Below are 16,433 nucleotides of genomic sequence, written 5' to 3' on the forward strand. Positions count from 1 at the left end.
GCCATTAGTCTCATCGAACCGCACATCCATAGTTTCAACCACTTTATAGTGAAAGAGGTTGAAGACTGTGTAGGAGTGCGAGTCATTTCCGTAACCGAGCATAAAACCTTCATGTGCTTTCGGTGCAAATTTTGAAGTGTGATGTGGATCCTTGATCCAGCACCTAGCACCAAATACTCTGAAGTAACTGACGTTTGGCTTCTTACAAGTGAGGAGTTCATAGGATGTTTTGTTCAGAAGCTTGTGAAGATAAACACGGTTGATGACATGGCATGCAGTATCAATGGCTTCAGGCCAGAACTTCCTTGGAGTCTTGTATTCATCGAGCATCGTCCGAGCCATCTCAATGAGTGTTCGGTTCTTGCGTTCCACGTTGCCATTCTGCTGCGGCGTGTACGGAGTTGAGAACTCATGAGTGATGCCCAATGTATCGAGATAAGTGTTGAGGCTGGTGTTCTTGAATTCAGTGCCATTGTCACTTCTGATGTGCTTGATCTAGACGCCATAGCTGTTCATGGCTCGATTTGCGAAGCGTCTGAAGACATCCTACACTTCAGCCTTGTAGAGGATTATAGGCACCCATGTATATATTGAATAATCATCAATAATGACGAAGCCATAGAGATAAGAAGTAGTAGTAAGAGTAGAGTAGTGAGTAGGGCCGAAGAGGTCCATGTGTAGCAGTTCGAACGGTTGAGTCGTTGTCATGATTGTCTTCGAGGGATGCTTGGACCTCGTCATCTTTCCAGCTTCGCAGGCACCGCATAAGTGATCCTTCTTGATCTTGACACCCTCGATGCCTATGACGTGCTTCTTCTTTGCAAGAGTATGCAAGTTCCTCATGCCAGCATGCCCTAGCCTCCAATGCCAGAGCCAACATTCTGAAGCTTTTGCAAGAAGACATACAGCGAGCTGTGGTCCTTCTGAGAAATCTACCATGCACAAATCATCTTTCCGATACCTTTCAAAGACTAGAGACTTGTCAGATTCCATTAGAACTAGGCAACGATATTTCCCAAATATCGCAATCATGTTCAAATCGCAAAGCATTGAGACGAACATTAAGTTGAAACCAAGGGATTCAACAAGCATCACTTTATCCATGTGCTGATCCTTTGAGATTGCAACTCTACGTAGACCCAATACCTTGCTTTTACCAGTATCGACAAATGTTATGTGACTTTTGTCAGATGGACGTAGAGTAGAGTCCATGAGAAGACTTCACTTGCCAGTCATGTGATTAGTACATCCACTATCAATAATCCATTCTGAAGCAGCTGGTGTCATACCCTACAGTGCAGTTAGGGGGATAGGCTTCACGAAGAGAATTGTGAAGCATAAACATTTGACGAGCAAGTGGATTATGAAAGCTTAGATCGAGGTTAGGACTGATAGGGCAAGTAGCAAGCGACTCAGGAACAAAATACATAATAAGACCATTTGGGCATTTGATCTTGCGCCCTACAAGATGTTTATGGTCCCCAGTAATAGCTTCAGACGCATTTGCTTTTCGGCTAGAGACCCTTCCCTGCAAAATAGAGTTAAGCTTTCTTAGCCACCCACATCTTCAAGGGTAGCTTCGAAGCAACGAGTCTAAGTGCAGCATCTGAGAACTTTGTCTTTGGATCCCTAGCAAATAGTCTTGCAGGTGAACAATAGTACTCATAAGAATAAGCAGAGTAGTTTTGGGTCTTATGAACATGGCGGTTTGATGAAACGCGCTCATATTCATAGGCCTGAGTATGGTTTCCCTGCAAAAAAATTGCGTTAGTGCGACTAAGGTGAGTCCTCTGTCTGTATGAAGCCTTTGGACCATATAAAGCATGTGGTCTGGGGTTTGTCTTCTTCACTCATGGTGTCATGATGACATTCACAGGAAGAATCTACAGACACTTTTTCGGCACCCAGACTTTCTTCATAGGTGGCCCATTCCCACAGTTAGTACCAATATACCTGGCAAACACTTCTTCATTCTGATTCTTAAACAGTTTATAGTTTTCATCCAAGGATTCATCAATGACAATGGGATTAGTACAAGTGAAGCCAGATAGGGTGGATGGATCCACTGAAGGTTCCTTTGCAGCAACCAATGTGGTTTTGGGGTACTACTCAGGTTTCCAGTAAGATCCATCAGCATTCATTTTCCTTTCGAATCCAACACCCTCTTTCCTAGGGTTTTGATTCAGGATCTGCCTTTTGAGGACATCACATAGTGTCTGATGCCCTCTGAGACTTTTGTACATCCCTGTTTCAAGCAATTTCTTCAACCTAGAGTTTTCATCAGCAATAGAAGTGGCATCCTCGGCAGAGGTGTTAGTTACCACATCAACAGTTGAAGATATTGCACCAGCAGCAGCAGTAGAACATCCAGCAAGAGAAGTAGCATTGTCACGCTCAATGCATTTAAGACATGGTGGTCCAAATCCTTCCTGAGTGGGACTGATCTGTTTGGCACAAAGTTACTCATTTTCCTTTTCGAAGATCTTCATGAGCCGCTCTTAATTTCTCAAGATCTTGCTTCCTTTGAAGATAATCAGAGGAAAGCTTTTCATGAGTTGTTGAGAGCGTTTCATGATGACTTTCAAGTTCCTCATACTTAACATGAAGATTTTTTATGTCTTCAATTAAGGACTGAGATCGAGTCATTTCAGTGTCTAACATGTAATCGCTTTTGTCTAACAGTTTTTGAATATGTTCCATAGCTTTCTGTTGTTTAGTTGCAATTTTAGCAAGTGTTTTGTAATTGTGTTTGGAACCACAATCAGAGTCATCTTCACTTGATGTTTGATAGTGAGTGGTGCATGATTTTACCTTGGCACCGCGTGCCATGAAGCAGTAGGTGGGAGCGGAGTTGTCCTTGTCATCCGCATCGGCGTTGGTGATGAAGTCATTATCTTCAGTGTTGAAGATGGACTTGGCAACGTAGGCTGTAGCCAGGCTTGCAATGCCAGAATCAGACTCCTCCTCCACCTCCTTAGAAGCAGACTCCTCCTCTGAATCCATTTCCTTGCCAACAAACACACGAGCCTTGCAAGATGAGCTCTTCTTGTGTGATGAAGACTTTGAGGAAGACTTGGAAGAAGACTTTGAGTATTTCTTCTTCTTCTTGTCGTCAGAATCATATTCCTTGCTCTTCTTCTTCTTATTGTTCTCATTGTCCCACTGCGGACACTCAGAGATGTAGTGACCAGGTTTCTTGCACTTGTGGCATGTTCTCTTCTTGTAGTCATGAGCAGAAGCTTCATCATTCCTTGAGCTTAATCGTGAAGACATTCTGAAGCCTTTCTTCTGGGGTGAATTTTTGGAACTTCTTCACAAGCATAGCAAGCTCCTTTCCAATGTCTTCAGGATCATCATAACTGCAGTCAGATTCTTCTTCAGATGAGGAGACAGCTTTTGCCTTCAAGTCCCGAGTTCGGCCATAGTTGGGACCGTAGATATCTCTTTTCTCAGAAAGCTGAAACTCATGTGTGTTGAGCCTTTCAAGTATGTCAGACGGATCAAGTGTCTTGAAGTCAGGGTGTTCTTGAATCATCAGGGCTAGGGTGTAAAATCAGCTGTCAAGTGATCTCAAGAGTGTCTTGATGATTTCATGCTTGGTGATCTCAGTAGAGCCGGGAGCTTGAAGCTCATTTGTGATGTCAGTAAGGCAATCAAACGCGAGCTGAACATTCTCATGATCGTTTCTCTTGAAGCTGTTGAAGAGGTTGCGAAGGACACTGATCCTTTGATCTCTTTGGGTTGAGACGCCTTCGTTGACCTTGGAGAGCCAATCCCAGACTAGCTTAGATGTTTCCAGAGCACTCACACGGCCATACTGCACTTTGGTCAGATGACCAAAGATGATGTGCTTGGCAGTGGAGTCCAGTTGAACGAACTTCTTGACATCAGCAGCGGTGACACCTTCACCAGCCTTGGGGACGCCATTCCTGACGACATACCAGAGGTCGGCATCAATGGCTTCAAGATGCATACGCATCTTATTCTTCCAGTAGGGATATTCAGTTCCATCGAAGACGGGGCACGCAACGGAGACTTTGATTATCCCTGCAGTCGACATAGCTAAAACTCCAGGTGGTTAAACTGAATCACAAAGAACAAGGGAGTACCTTGCTCTGATACCAATTGGAAGTGCTAGTGATCGACTAGAGGGGGGGGGGGTGAATAGGTGATTTTTATGAAAGTCTTCAAAACATGGAAGTTTCGAAGACAAACGAGAGAAATAAACCTATTACCATGCAGCGGAAGGTAGACTACACTAGGCAAGCCATAGTCAAGTATCCAATGAAGTGAAAGCACAACGACTAATAGCAGCTAGGCAGTATAGATCAGGGCGGAAGATAGTATGAAGCCAATCATAACAAGCAGTTACACAGTGAAGACAAAATGATAATGCAAATAGGAAATGACTTCACAAGGACCAACTGCAAATAAAGATATGGGAAGGATAGAACCAGTGGCTCGTTGAAGACAATGATTTGTTGGACCAGTTCCAGTTGCTCTCACAACTGTACGTCTGGTTAGGGAGGCTGAGATTCAACTCAGAAGACCGCGTCTTCACCTTATTCCCCTTGAGCTAAGGACACCCAGTCCTCGCCCAATCACTATGGTAAGTCTTCAAGGTAGACTTCCAAACCTTCACAGACTTTGTTCACCGGCAATCCGCAATGACTCTTGGATGCTCAGAACACGACGCCTAACCGGCTGGAGGATTCACAGTCCTCAAGTGTAATAAGTCTTCAGATCACAGAGACAAGAAGACTTCAGTGATGCCTAACACTCTTTGGCTCTGGGTGTTTAGGACTTTGTCCCCGCAAGGATTTCTCTCTCAAAGGCTTCGAGGTGGGTTGCTCTCAAACGACAAAAGTCATGCACTAACTCTGAGCAGCCAACCAATTTGTGGTGTAGGGGGTAGGCTATTTATAGCCGCTAGGAAACCCGACCTGATTTTTCCGAAATGACCCTGGGTCACTAAGGAACTGACACATGTTCCAATGGTCAGATTTCCAACACACTTGGCAACTTTACTTGAGCTACAAGCAAAGCTGACTTATCCAGCTCTGGATAAGATTTGCTCTCATTGTCTTCGCTCGAAGACATAGTATTTTGGTTAAGCATCACTTCAGTCATTTTGACTGATTCACTTGGGCCCCACTTAACAGTACGGTGGTTCCTATGACTCAACAAAGAAGAAAAGAAAACAACGAAACAACTAAGTCTTCGCGCTCCATAGTCTTCACGTGATGTATTCTCTTGTCATAGTATTCAATGTGAACACCTTCACATACCACCTTTGTCTTCAATGTCTTCATACATTTTTAGGGGTCATCTTCGGTAGGTAAACCAAATCAATGAGGGACTACTACCTGTGTTATCCTGCAATTCTCACAAACACATTAGTCCCTCAACCAGGTTTGTCGTCAATACTCCGAAACCAACTAGGGGTGGCACTAGATGCACTTACAGACGCCCCTCACCCGGCGGGGTACTATAGCCACGCAGCCCGTGACATCACCTAATGGCCTGCTGGCGGCGGGCTCTACTTGTCCGTGAGCAACCAAGAGGCGGTAAACCCCAAGAAGGTGGCGGCGATGGTTGGCCGGCTCCTAGCAGGAGGCCCACCCTCCCCTCAAAGTCTGTGCTCCATTAACCAGAAGAGACGGGATGTGGCTACTATGAGCGCCCGGCAGGCGGCGGGACTGTAGCCACGTTCCCCCCACAAAGCCTCCATCATCAGTAGCAAGGCTACAGTGTAAAGCAATCAGCAAGACCCACAAGCGGCAGGCCCGACCCGTCAGCCGAGTACACGACAGCCGGCTGGACCCACCAAGAGGCGGCCTAGCTGCATGCGGAGAAGCCGGTGCCCAGAGATTCTGACGGCCGGGTCCTACACCCAGCCGGATTACCATTTTCCCCCTGGGGGTAGGCCTATATAAACCCCCTAAGCTTCGCCATGCAAGGGGTTCAGAACCCTAGAGCTCATACACACATATAGAGATAGGAGTAGAGCTAGCCTTGCCCTTCTTCCTCCTCTAGCCGAACACCTCAAGGAGCAAACTTGTAGCTACTCTATTGACTATAGTTATCATGCGGAGACCACGCAGAGTAGGACTAGGGGTGTTATCGACACGGAGAGCCCGGAACCTGGGTAAGATTCGCAGGCCTATGTGGTCCCACTCACTCCTGCTTCTAGAGCCCGACGAAGTACTCTTGTCCCTCTCAATGATTAGCCACCCCCTGGCATATGTCACTACACATCCCCGACAGGAAAAGCTCTAGCTCGCGCTCCTCCTCGCCTCCCGCAAACTGCACCATTACTTCCAAGGCCACCCCATCAAGGTTGTCTCAGCTTACCCACTGGAAAGGGTGCTCCGGAGCCCCAACGCTGCAGGAAGGGTCGCAGAGTGGAACATCGAACTGCAGGCATTCCAGTTGGAGTTCAGCACCACCCGAGTCATCAAGGGTGCGGCGCTTGCCGACTTCGTGGTGGAATGGACCGACGTTCCCAGCCCAGAAGTGGGCGAGGATCGACCCCTCTCACCGGAAAGTGAGGCACCAGACGGATGGGTCATGCACTTCGATGGAGCATTCGCGCGTCAGTGCTCGAGGGCTCGAGTCGTGCTCATCTCGCCCACCCAGGACAAGCTCTACTACACCATGCAGCTCTGCTTCCAGCAGAGCGAGAAGGTCTCCAACAACATCGCGGAGTACGAAGGCCTGATCACCGGGCTCAAGACTGTAGTAGCCTTGGCATCGAAGCGCCTCACCACCAAGGGCGAATCCAGGCTCCTTGTCAACTTCTCCAACAAAATATACGATCCGAAGGACGAGCACATGGAGGCATATCTTGCGGAGGTACGCAAAATTGATAAACAATTATTGGGCCTAGAACTGCAGCATGTGCCGCGCGGCACGAACAAGGAAGCAGACGACATCACCAAGAGGGTGCCTCAGCGCCTGCCTTAGGAGCCTCGCATCTTTGAGGAGCGGCTCTTCAAGCCGTCGGAAGCCCCTCCTACTGCAGAACCAACATCACCCGAGGAGGAGCTCCCCCCAGCACTCCTCTCGGGAACCCCGCTTGCGGCCTGATGATATGTCTCCGTCGTATCTACTTTTCCAAACACTTTTGACCTTGTTTTGGACTATAACTTGCATGATTTGAATGGAACTAACCCGGTCTGACGCTATTTTCAGCAGAATTGCCATGGTGTTATTTTTGTGAAGAAATAAAAGTTCTTGTAATGACCAGAAACTTCGTGAAGAATATTTTTGGAATATAAAAAAATACTGGCGAAAGAATCAACGTCAAGGGGCCCACACCTAGTCCATGAGGGTCGAGGGCGCACCCACCCCCTAGGGCGTGGCCCCCTATCTCGTGGGCCCCCTGAGGCTCCACCGACCTCAACACTCCAACTCTATATATTCATGTCCGGGGAGAAAAAATCAGAGAGAAGGATTCATCGCATTTTACGATACGGAGCCGCCACCAATCCCTAATCTCTTCTGGGAGGGCTGATGTAGAGTCTGTTCGGGACTCCGGAGAGGGGAATCCGTCACCATCATCATCATCATCAATCTTCCTCCATCACCAATTTCATGATGCTCACCACCGTGCGTGAGTAATTCCATCGTAGGCTTGCTGGACGGTGATGGGTTACATGAGATTTATCATGTAATCAAGTTAGTTTTGTTACGGTTTGATCCCTAGTATCCATTATGTTCTGAGATTGATGTTGCTATGACTTTGCTATGATTAATGCTTGTCACTAGGGCTCGAGTGCCATGATTTCAGATCTGAACCTATTACGTTTTCGTGAATACATGTGAGTTCTTGATCCTATTTTGCAAGTTAATAGTCACCTACTATGTGTTATGATCCGTTGACCCCGAAGTGACAATAATCAGGACAATTACCGGTGATGACACTAGTTTCAGGAGTTCATGTATTCACTAAGTGTTAATGCTTTGTTCCGGTACTCTATTGAAAGGAGGCATTAATATCCCTTAGTTTCCAATAGGACCCCGCCACCATGGGAGGGTGGGACAAAAGATGGCATGCAAGTTCTTTTCCATAAGCACGTATGACTATATTCGGAATACATGCCTACATTACATTGATTAACTGGAGCTAGTTCTGTGTGACCCTATGTTATAACTATTACATCAGGAATCGCATCCGACATAATTATCCATCACTGATCCATTGCCTACAAGCTTTTCATATATTGATCTTTGCTTAGTTACTTTTCCGTTGCTACTGTTACAATCGCTACAAAACTACTACTGTTACTTTTGCCAACGTTACCATTACTTCCATATTACTTTGCTACTAAATACTTTGCTGCAGATATTAAGTCTTGCAGGTGCAGTTGAATTGACAACTCAACTGTTAATACTTGATAATATTCTTTGGCTCCCCTTGTGTCGAATCAATAAATTTGGGTTGAATACTTTACCCTCAAAAACTGTTGCGATGCCCTATACTTGTAGGTCATCACCCGACCTCGGGAGCACGTCTACTCCTCGCGCTTGAGCCTCGGGAGGGGTGCTAGACCGAGGAGTTCAAGGCATACCTGCTTCAGGGGACCCTGCCGAAGAAGGAGGAAGGTGCGGAGCGCGTGGCTCGCCAGGCCACTGCCTACTGCATTCAGGAGGGTGAGCTTTATCGAAAGCGGCCAGACGACGTCTCTTTGTGGTGTATCTCCAGGGAGCAAGGGCACGAGCTGCTGGCTGACATACATGGCAGGGACTGCGGGCATCACTCTTCATCGCGCACCCTTGTGGGCAAGGCATTCCTAAGTGGATTGTACTGGCACGCGGCGCTCAATGATGCCACGCAGCTGGTGAGATCCTGTGAAGCATGCCAATTCCATGCAAAGCAGATCCACTAGCCCGCTCAGGGTCTCCACACCATCTCACTCTCGTGGCCGTTTGCGGTCTGGGGCTGGACATCTTGGGCCCGTTCCCTCAAGCGCCCAGGGGCTACCGCTACCTCTACATCGCCATCGACAAGTTCACCAAGTGGGCAGAGGTGGAGGCCATCCGCACCATCCCAGTCGGCTCGGTAGTCAAGTTCATCAAGGGCCTCGTGAGCCGGTTCGGGGTCCCTAATCGCATCATCACCGAGAATGGCTCGCAGTTCACTAGCAACCTTTTCAAAACATATTGTGCTAACCTTGGAATGCAGATATGTACACCTCAGTGGTGCACCCCAGGAGCAACGGCCAAGACGAGTGCGCCAATGCGGAGGTCCTAAGTGTCCTCAAAGCAAGAACCTTCAAGAAGAAGCCCAAGGCCTGCTGCAGGGGATGGATGGACGAGCTCCAGTCCATGCCGTGGTCCATCCACACCACCGCGACCAACCCAATGGGCAAAACTCCATTCTTCCTCGTCTACGGAGCCGCAGGGGTTCTCCCACACGAGGTCAGGCAGAGCTCCATGCGGGTCTTTTCATTCAACGAGGCACTCCAGGACACCTCGCGGGGGATGGACATCATCCTGGGGGAGGAACGATGTCCCCAAGCCTCGCTCCGAGTAGTGAGGTACCAGCAGGCACTTCAGCGGTACCACTGCCACAGGTTCCGCTCTAGGACGCTCGAGGAGGGTGATCTTGTCCTGAGGTGGGTGCTCTCCATGGAGGGGCTGCATAAGCTCTCACCCATGTGGGAGGGCCCATTTAGGATCGCCTGAGTCTTCAGGCCTGGCACCGCGTGCCTGGAGACGCAGGACGGGATCCCATCCAGAACGCCTGGAACATCCAACACCTCTGGATTGTTTACCCATGAAGGAAGGCCCCGTGCCTGTGAAGGTCTCCGCTCGTGACACTCTCACGTAATAATGAGTGGGGCTGTACACGCCCTGGAGTCTCCTGAGTGTCACCCACGGGCCTCACGGGGTGTAACACCCACAATGCGGCTATATCTCCCAGGTGTCGGGGCACGACTTAGAGGCATAGCCGCATGGTAGTTTTGTCGCAAGAGGGGTAATCTTCACACAATCCCATGTATTGAATAAGAAAGGGATATAGAGTTGGCTTACAATCATCACTTCACACAATACATAAATAATTCATACATCATCCAAATACACTCAAAGACCGACTACAGCCAAATCCAACAGAAAAGGAAGATAAACCCCAAATGCTAGATCCCCGATCGTCCCAACTGGGCTCCACTACTGATCATCAGGAAACGAAATGTAGTAACGACCCAGATCCTCATCGAACTCCCACTTGAGTTCGGTAGCATCATGTAACACCCCGGATGTAACTTGCCATACTTGTAACTCCGAGTCTTGCCATTTTCGGCTTTAAGTTATGAGATTCCCTTCATCGTTGGGTTTTTGTCTTTGTTTTGCATTTTGTTCATGTCATGCATTTCATATCGTGTCATCATGTGCATCGCATTTGCATTCATGTTCATCTCATGCAACCGAGCATTTCTCCGTTGTCCGTTTTGCAATCCGACACTCCCACGTGCACCGGTGCACCTCTCTTATATATTTTTGTGAGCGGGTGTTAAACGTTCTCAGAATGGACCGAGATTTGTCAAGTGGCGTTGGTACACCACCGGTAGACCGCCTGTCAAATTTCGTTCCATTTGGAGGCCGTTTGATGCTCCAACGGTTAACTGGGTAACCACAAAGGCCTTTTGTTTGTTGCAGCCCAACACCCCTCCAAAACGGCCCAATAATCCATCTAAACCATCTCCATGGCCTCCGTCGTCAGATCACGATTGTGTGGGCGAAAACCACACCTCATTTGGACACTCCTACATCCTTCTATCTACAAATAGGTGCCCCTCCCCGAATTCTCGCGCGGATGAAACCCTAGCTAACCTCCCCTCGCGCTGCCGGACGTGTCTGCTAGACGCGTCGCTCCGGCTAACCGGAGACCGCCGCGTCTGCTTACCCGCCGCCTCAGCCACTCGGGCATCGCCACCTCAGCCTGGGCCGCGCCCCACTTCGCCGCCAACCGCGTGAGCCCGCCGGGGCCCAACCGCGGCCCTCCCGGCCCATCGCCTGAGCTCCACGCTGCCCTCCGCCGCTCGGGAGCTTGCTGGAGCGCCTCGAATCCGACATCGCCCCGCCGCCTCGCGCACCATCGCACCGTCACCTCGCGCACCACCGCCGATGCTGGACCCCGCCGCCTCTTCCTCGTTGCCAGGACGCCGCCCTTCAACTCCGGCCACCGCCCGTCCGAGTTCCTCGCCGCAGCTCTCGCAACCCGATCTGGCCTCCTCGATTCCTGTCGTGGAATTGTCACGGCAGATGTCCTAGTGAAAGGACTAAGTCGTGGAGCCATCGCAACTAGGAAGCTTAAAGGGGTTAATCGGGACAAAGGACACGAGAGGTTTATACTGGTTCAGCTCCTTGCGGTGAAGGTAAAGCCTAGTCCAGTTGTTGTGGTATTGCTAGGTTTTGATGGCCAAGGAGAAAAATACACTAGCTTGGCTCTCAATCTGTTGTCTCTTTCCCTAAGCCGCCGCTGGGTCGTCCGCTTATATACATGGGTTGACGCCCTAAGGCCTACAGAGTCCCGGTCGGCTCATACAACGTGTCCGGCTTGGTGACGTCTTTCACATGCCTTACTTTACAAGTCTTATCATACATGGCGGTTTATACTCATTGGCCTTAAGCCTCCTCTGGGCTTGGGCCTACTACAAGCTTTGTCATGAACCGTCGCCCTGTATACTCGTCGGGATTCTTTTAAGTAACCCACCATGGTGATTGACCCAGCCCCTCCTGGGCGGGTCATACCTGGTAGTTATATCCCCAACAGTTCCCATGCGCCAAACCCTAGATCTATTTTCTAGGAGGTGATGAATTTCTTCTAAGTCCCAAAATCCCTAACATTTTAATGCCATGTTCTTTGCATCATATCTCGCTGACCGTGGCTCCAAATCTTGCATATGATATATCAAATTGTTCGTCTCGTTGAGCTCTTCACGCCAGTAGAATTCCCTTTGTTGATGATCCTTGTTGATTGATTGTGAGTATAGTGGGGTTTCTACACCAAAACTACGGATGTTGTGTTCTCCACAGGGACTAGGAGACGGCAACTATGCTCGGCTAAATCTATGTCACACGATTTGAGTGATGAAAATAGAAAATAATACTAACACCAACAAGGATCATCAACAAAGGGAATGACACAGAGGCAAAGGGAGATGAAGATTATGTTCACTTTCTCTTTTTAGTATTTTCATCTCATTTTAGAAACTAAATACTGACACAGGACATCAGCATCGACAGAAACAAAGTAACAAGAGATGATCAGAAATATATCTAGCAGACATATATAAGAAAAGGAAGATGCATTTATATCACAGTCCTTTATAACACAAGTACTGGAGCTAAATCATATACTACAAAACTGAACAACTTTCTTCGAAATAAGAGCAGTACACGAGTGACAACACATAAATGAACGAGATTATACAAACCACAAGACTAGTACCCATAGATCAACACAACAGTAATTAAGAACTAAAAGTTACTAGTAGAAATTAACTAATACAGGGAGAACAAACACACAGGGGTGAATACATTCATATGCTAGGAGAATATTAATACACCGAAGCAATTTCTAATAGAACAAATATCTCCCAAATTAACAATATATTTTACCAGTACCAAACCGAACAAATAACAAGTTGCTTGCACTAGTCAAATCTGAATATTACACAACCCAAAACATTACACAGTTCTGAACATTACACTTCTAAAGTTTGCAATAAGTTGAGATCATAGAGAGAGAGCAACAAGATTCGGATTCAGAGAAGTGCAGCAGCAAGATTTGTGGCTTCAGAGAAGGGGGAAGCAACGAGAAGCAGAGAGAGATGGACTAGGGAGCAGCAACAGGAAGATTAGTGAAGAAGCAGAGGCGACAGCAGGTTCAGAGAAGCAGCAAGGGGAGCTGGAGAGAGAGCAGCAGCAAGTTGGAGAAGAAGGAGGAGCAGCAGGCAGGATGTGAAGGATTCAGAGAAGAAGAAGGGGAGCAGAGGAAGCAGAGCAGCAGCAGTAGGGACGAGGGGGAAGTAGCGCGAGGGACTAGACGCCCGTCTGGCGGGTCGCGCGAGTGGCGGTGCTGGTGGGTGGCACTGGAGATGGTGATGGTGATGCAGCGCTGGTGTCGGCGATGTGGATGGATGATGGTGGATGGTGCAGCGGCGGGTGATGGAGATGGCGAGGATGGGTGGCTGGGTGGCGTTCCGCCGCGCCGGCCTGGCCGCGGCCGCGGCCGGTGGTGGAGAAGGTGGGGTGAGGGGAATGGAAATGCCAGGCCTGAGGGGGATCGAAGGAGGCGGCTAGGGATTTGATCCCCTTCTCTGATCTGCCACTTTGCTCTTTGGCCCTTCTACTTATCTTCCTCCTACACAAGTTGATCCTGCCCTTCTTTAGGCAGACCCTTGAAGCTTTAACATTTATCACACTCAAGTCCCTCTTCCTTCTCTTATTTCATATGCTCATCTCGATATTCACATGGATGGAATCTTGACGATTATAGTGCCTTATCGCACTTTTCTGCAAAAGCAACGAGTCACAAGTAAATGATTTTCGTTCACATATGCAACAGTTCATAGCAAGGATTGATGGTCAGATCACAATATATGGTATATTTGAGTGCAAAATTATGTGTATGAAATGTGCTTATCAATATGATATATCAAATTGTTCGTCTCGTTGATCTCTTCACGCTAGTAGAATTTCCGTGCATGATACTGCCCATTATGCTGCCTTTTTCATTGATGCAAGAGTGCTATAAAATTTTAAGTGTTGTTACTTATCAGATCATGAGGTTTTGTCATTTTTGTTGCATTTGATGTGTGCATCATATGAGCTTGAGGTCTACATGTGTTTTGAACTACCACATGCCACATTTAAAGGGGTATTGATCTTGTATTTTTTTATCATTGTGGTGATTAGAACAAGCAGGCAAACTAGGCTTCACAATGTTGCTGTTTTCAGGGACATAGGATTTTGTAAGTCCTTTTCCTGCTGCTATTTTGATGCCATGTAAACTTGATGCTACAGTGAGATCCTTGCTTATTTTGAGATACTTTAGTAAGGATGTTTTGAACGTGTGGTGATTATAACAAACATGCAAACTAGGCTTCACAATGTTGCTATTTTCAGGGACTTAGGATTTTGCTAATTCCTTTTCCTGCTGTTATTTTGATGCCATGTAAACATGATGCTACAGTGAGATCAATGCTTATTTTGAGATGCTTAATTAAGGATGTTTTGAACATGTGGTTATGATCTCTCCATCCATGCCCCTATTTGAAATTATGGAGATCTCTAGCATGTCATTTTCTTGCTCTACGTTTGCTATAAAATGTTCCTCGCAGAATGTTAACATGTTAATCAATATTGCCATGGTTGTTGCTAGTGATCCATGCATCCTATGAACTTTCTCTTACCATAGTTAGCTTCATGAACATGTCATCTTGCAATTGGTATGCTTATGTTGTCATGCAATGCTTTGTGGTGAGTGGCATGAGCTCGCAAAGTTGCTATCGTAAGTATGAAACTGTTAATAAATCATGCTATGTTTACATGGGTGCCATCATATCTTCTGTGCCTTTTTGGCTCATGATCAGTAAGGGACTTTTGATCTATGCTTTTAGTATAATCATGCCATGCCTTGGTTTGCTATGATATGTTCGTGTAGCATGTTGTTTGCTTGCTCTAAATAGTGCTTCCTGATGTTGTTTTTGACATGTTAGTATTTTCACTAAGTCTGTGAAGCTGATATCTTTTGCACTTTTGTCATGCTTGTTTGAACCTGTTCTAGTGTGTTTTAGCCGTATCTCATTGTTCATGTTTTGTCAATCATATCTTGTACGTCTCTGCCATATGATTTGTTGTTATGTTGGAGTGCAATAGCTTAGTTTCTTGTTCCTTTCTAGGTGGCATCGTGCTGTTAATCGCAGAATTGTGTCATTCTCGTTTTGCTTGCCATTTGCAAACCGTGCATCCGTTTCCGGTGATCTTTATATCGATTTCTACCGAAATCATCTCATCTTTCCAGCGGCACACTTGGTTTAACAAGTTGATGCCTTAATCATTCTTTACCTTCCGGAGCACGCATATGCATTGCATATCATGACTTGCATATCATGCCATGTATTACATCATGTTGCTTGTGCATTGCACCGTGATTGATCGTGGTTCCATTGCTTGTGTTCTTGCTTTTGGTAGAGCTGGGAGAAGAGTACGTGTACGAGGAACCTGTTGAGTACACTAACAAGGATCAAGCTTTCGACAACTCTGAGTACTTTGCAGGCAAGATGACCATACCCTCAAAATCACTTCTATCTTTGCTTGCTAGTTGTTTCGCTCTATCGTTATGTCGCGCTACCTACCACTTTTTATATCATGCCTCTCATATTTCCATGTCAAGCCTCTAACCCTCCTTCCTAGCAAACCGTTGTTTGGCTATGTTACCACTTTTGCTCAGCCCCTCTCATAGCGTTGCTAGTTGAAGGTGAAGTTGAAGTTTGTTCCATGTTGGAACATGGATATGTTGGGATATCATTATTATATCTTATTTACTTTAACGCATCTATATACTTGGTAAAGGGTGGAAGGCTCGACCTTATGCCTGGTGTTTTGTTCCACTCTTTCCGCCCTAGTTTCCGTCATACCCGTGTTATGTTCCTTGATTTTGCGTTCCTTACGCGGTTGGGTGTTATGGGAACCCCTTTGACAGTTCGCTTTGAATAGAACTCCTCCAGAAAGGCCCAACCTTGGTTTTAACATTTGCCACCTAATTAAGCCTTTTCCCTTGGATTCCACAGACTCAAGGGTCATCTTTATTTTAAACCCCCGGGCCAGTGCTCCTCTGAGTGTTGGTCCAACCTGTCAACCGCCGGTGGCCACCAGGGGCAACTCTGGGCTGGCCTACCGGAAGTTTGGACAATCCGGTGTGCCCTGAGAACGAGATATCTGCAACTCCTATCAGGATTTATCGGCACAGTCGGGCGGCTTTGCTGGTCTTGTTTTACCATTGTCGAAATGTCTTGTAACCGGGATTCCGAGACTGATCTGGTCTTCTTGGGAGAAGGAATACCCTTCGTTGACCATGAGATCTTGTGATGGGATAAGTTGGGACACCCCTGCAGGGTATAAACTTTCGAGAGCCGTGCCCGCGGTTATGTGGCAGATGGGAATTTGTTAATATCTGGTTGTAGAGAACTTGACACTTAACTTAATTAAAATGAATCAACCACGTGTGTAGCCGTGATGGTCTCTTTTCGGCGGAGTTCGGGAAGAGAACATGGTCTTGTGTTATGTTTGAAGGCAAGTAGTTTCAGGATCACTTCTAGCTTCTCAACCATTGCGTTGCTTCTCTTATCGCCCTCATTTGCGTATGTTAGCCACCATATATGCTAGTGCTTGCTGCAGCTCCACCTTACTACCCCTTTCCT

General features: G+C 47.1%; 1 protein-coding gene across 1 annotated transcript; it reads left to right on the forward strand.

Moving 5' to 3' along the window:
* Window positions 1-9,189: 9,189 nt before the first annotated feature.
* Window positions 9,190-9,690, forward strand: LOC147965205 (uncharacterized). The gene has a single exon (XM_087530339.1). It carries the CDS (start codon window positions 9,190-9,192, stop codon window positions 9,688-9,690), a length of 501 nt encoding a protein of 166 aa, XP_087386465.1.
* The last annotated feature ends 6,743 nt before the right edge of the window (window positions 9,691-16,433 follow it).

Source organism: Triticum urartu, chromosome 6A (genome assembly GCF_056163025.1).
Source record: "Triticum urartu cultivar PI428250 chromosome 6A, HENAU_Tu73, whole genome shotgun sequence".
Lineage (NCBI taxonomy): Eukaryota > Viridiplantae > Streptophyta > Magnoliopsida > Poales > Poaceae > Triticum > Triticum urartu.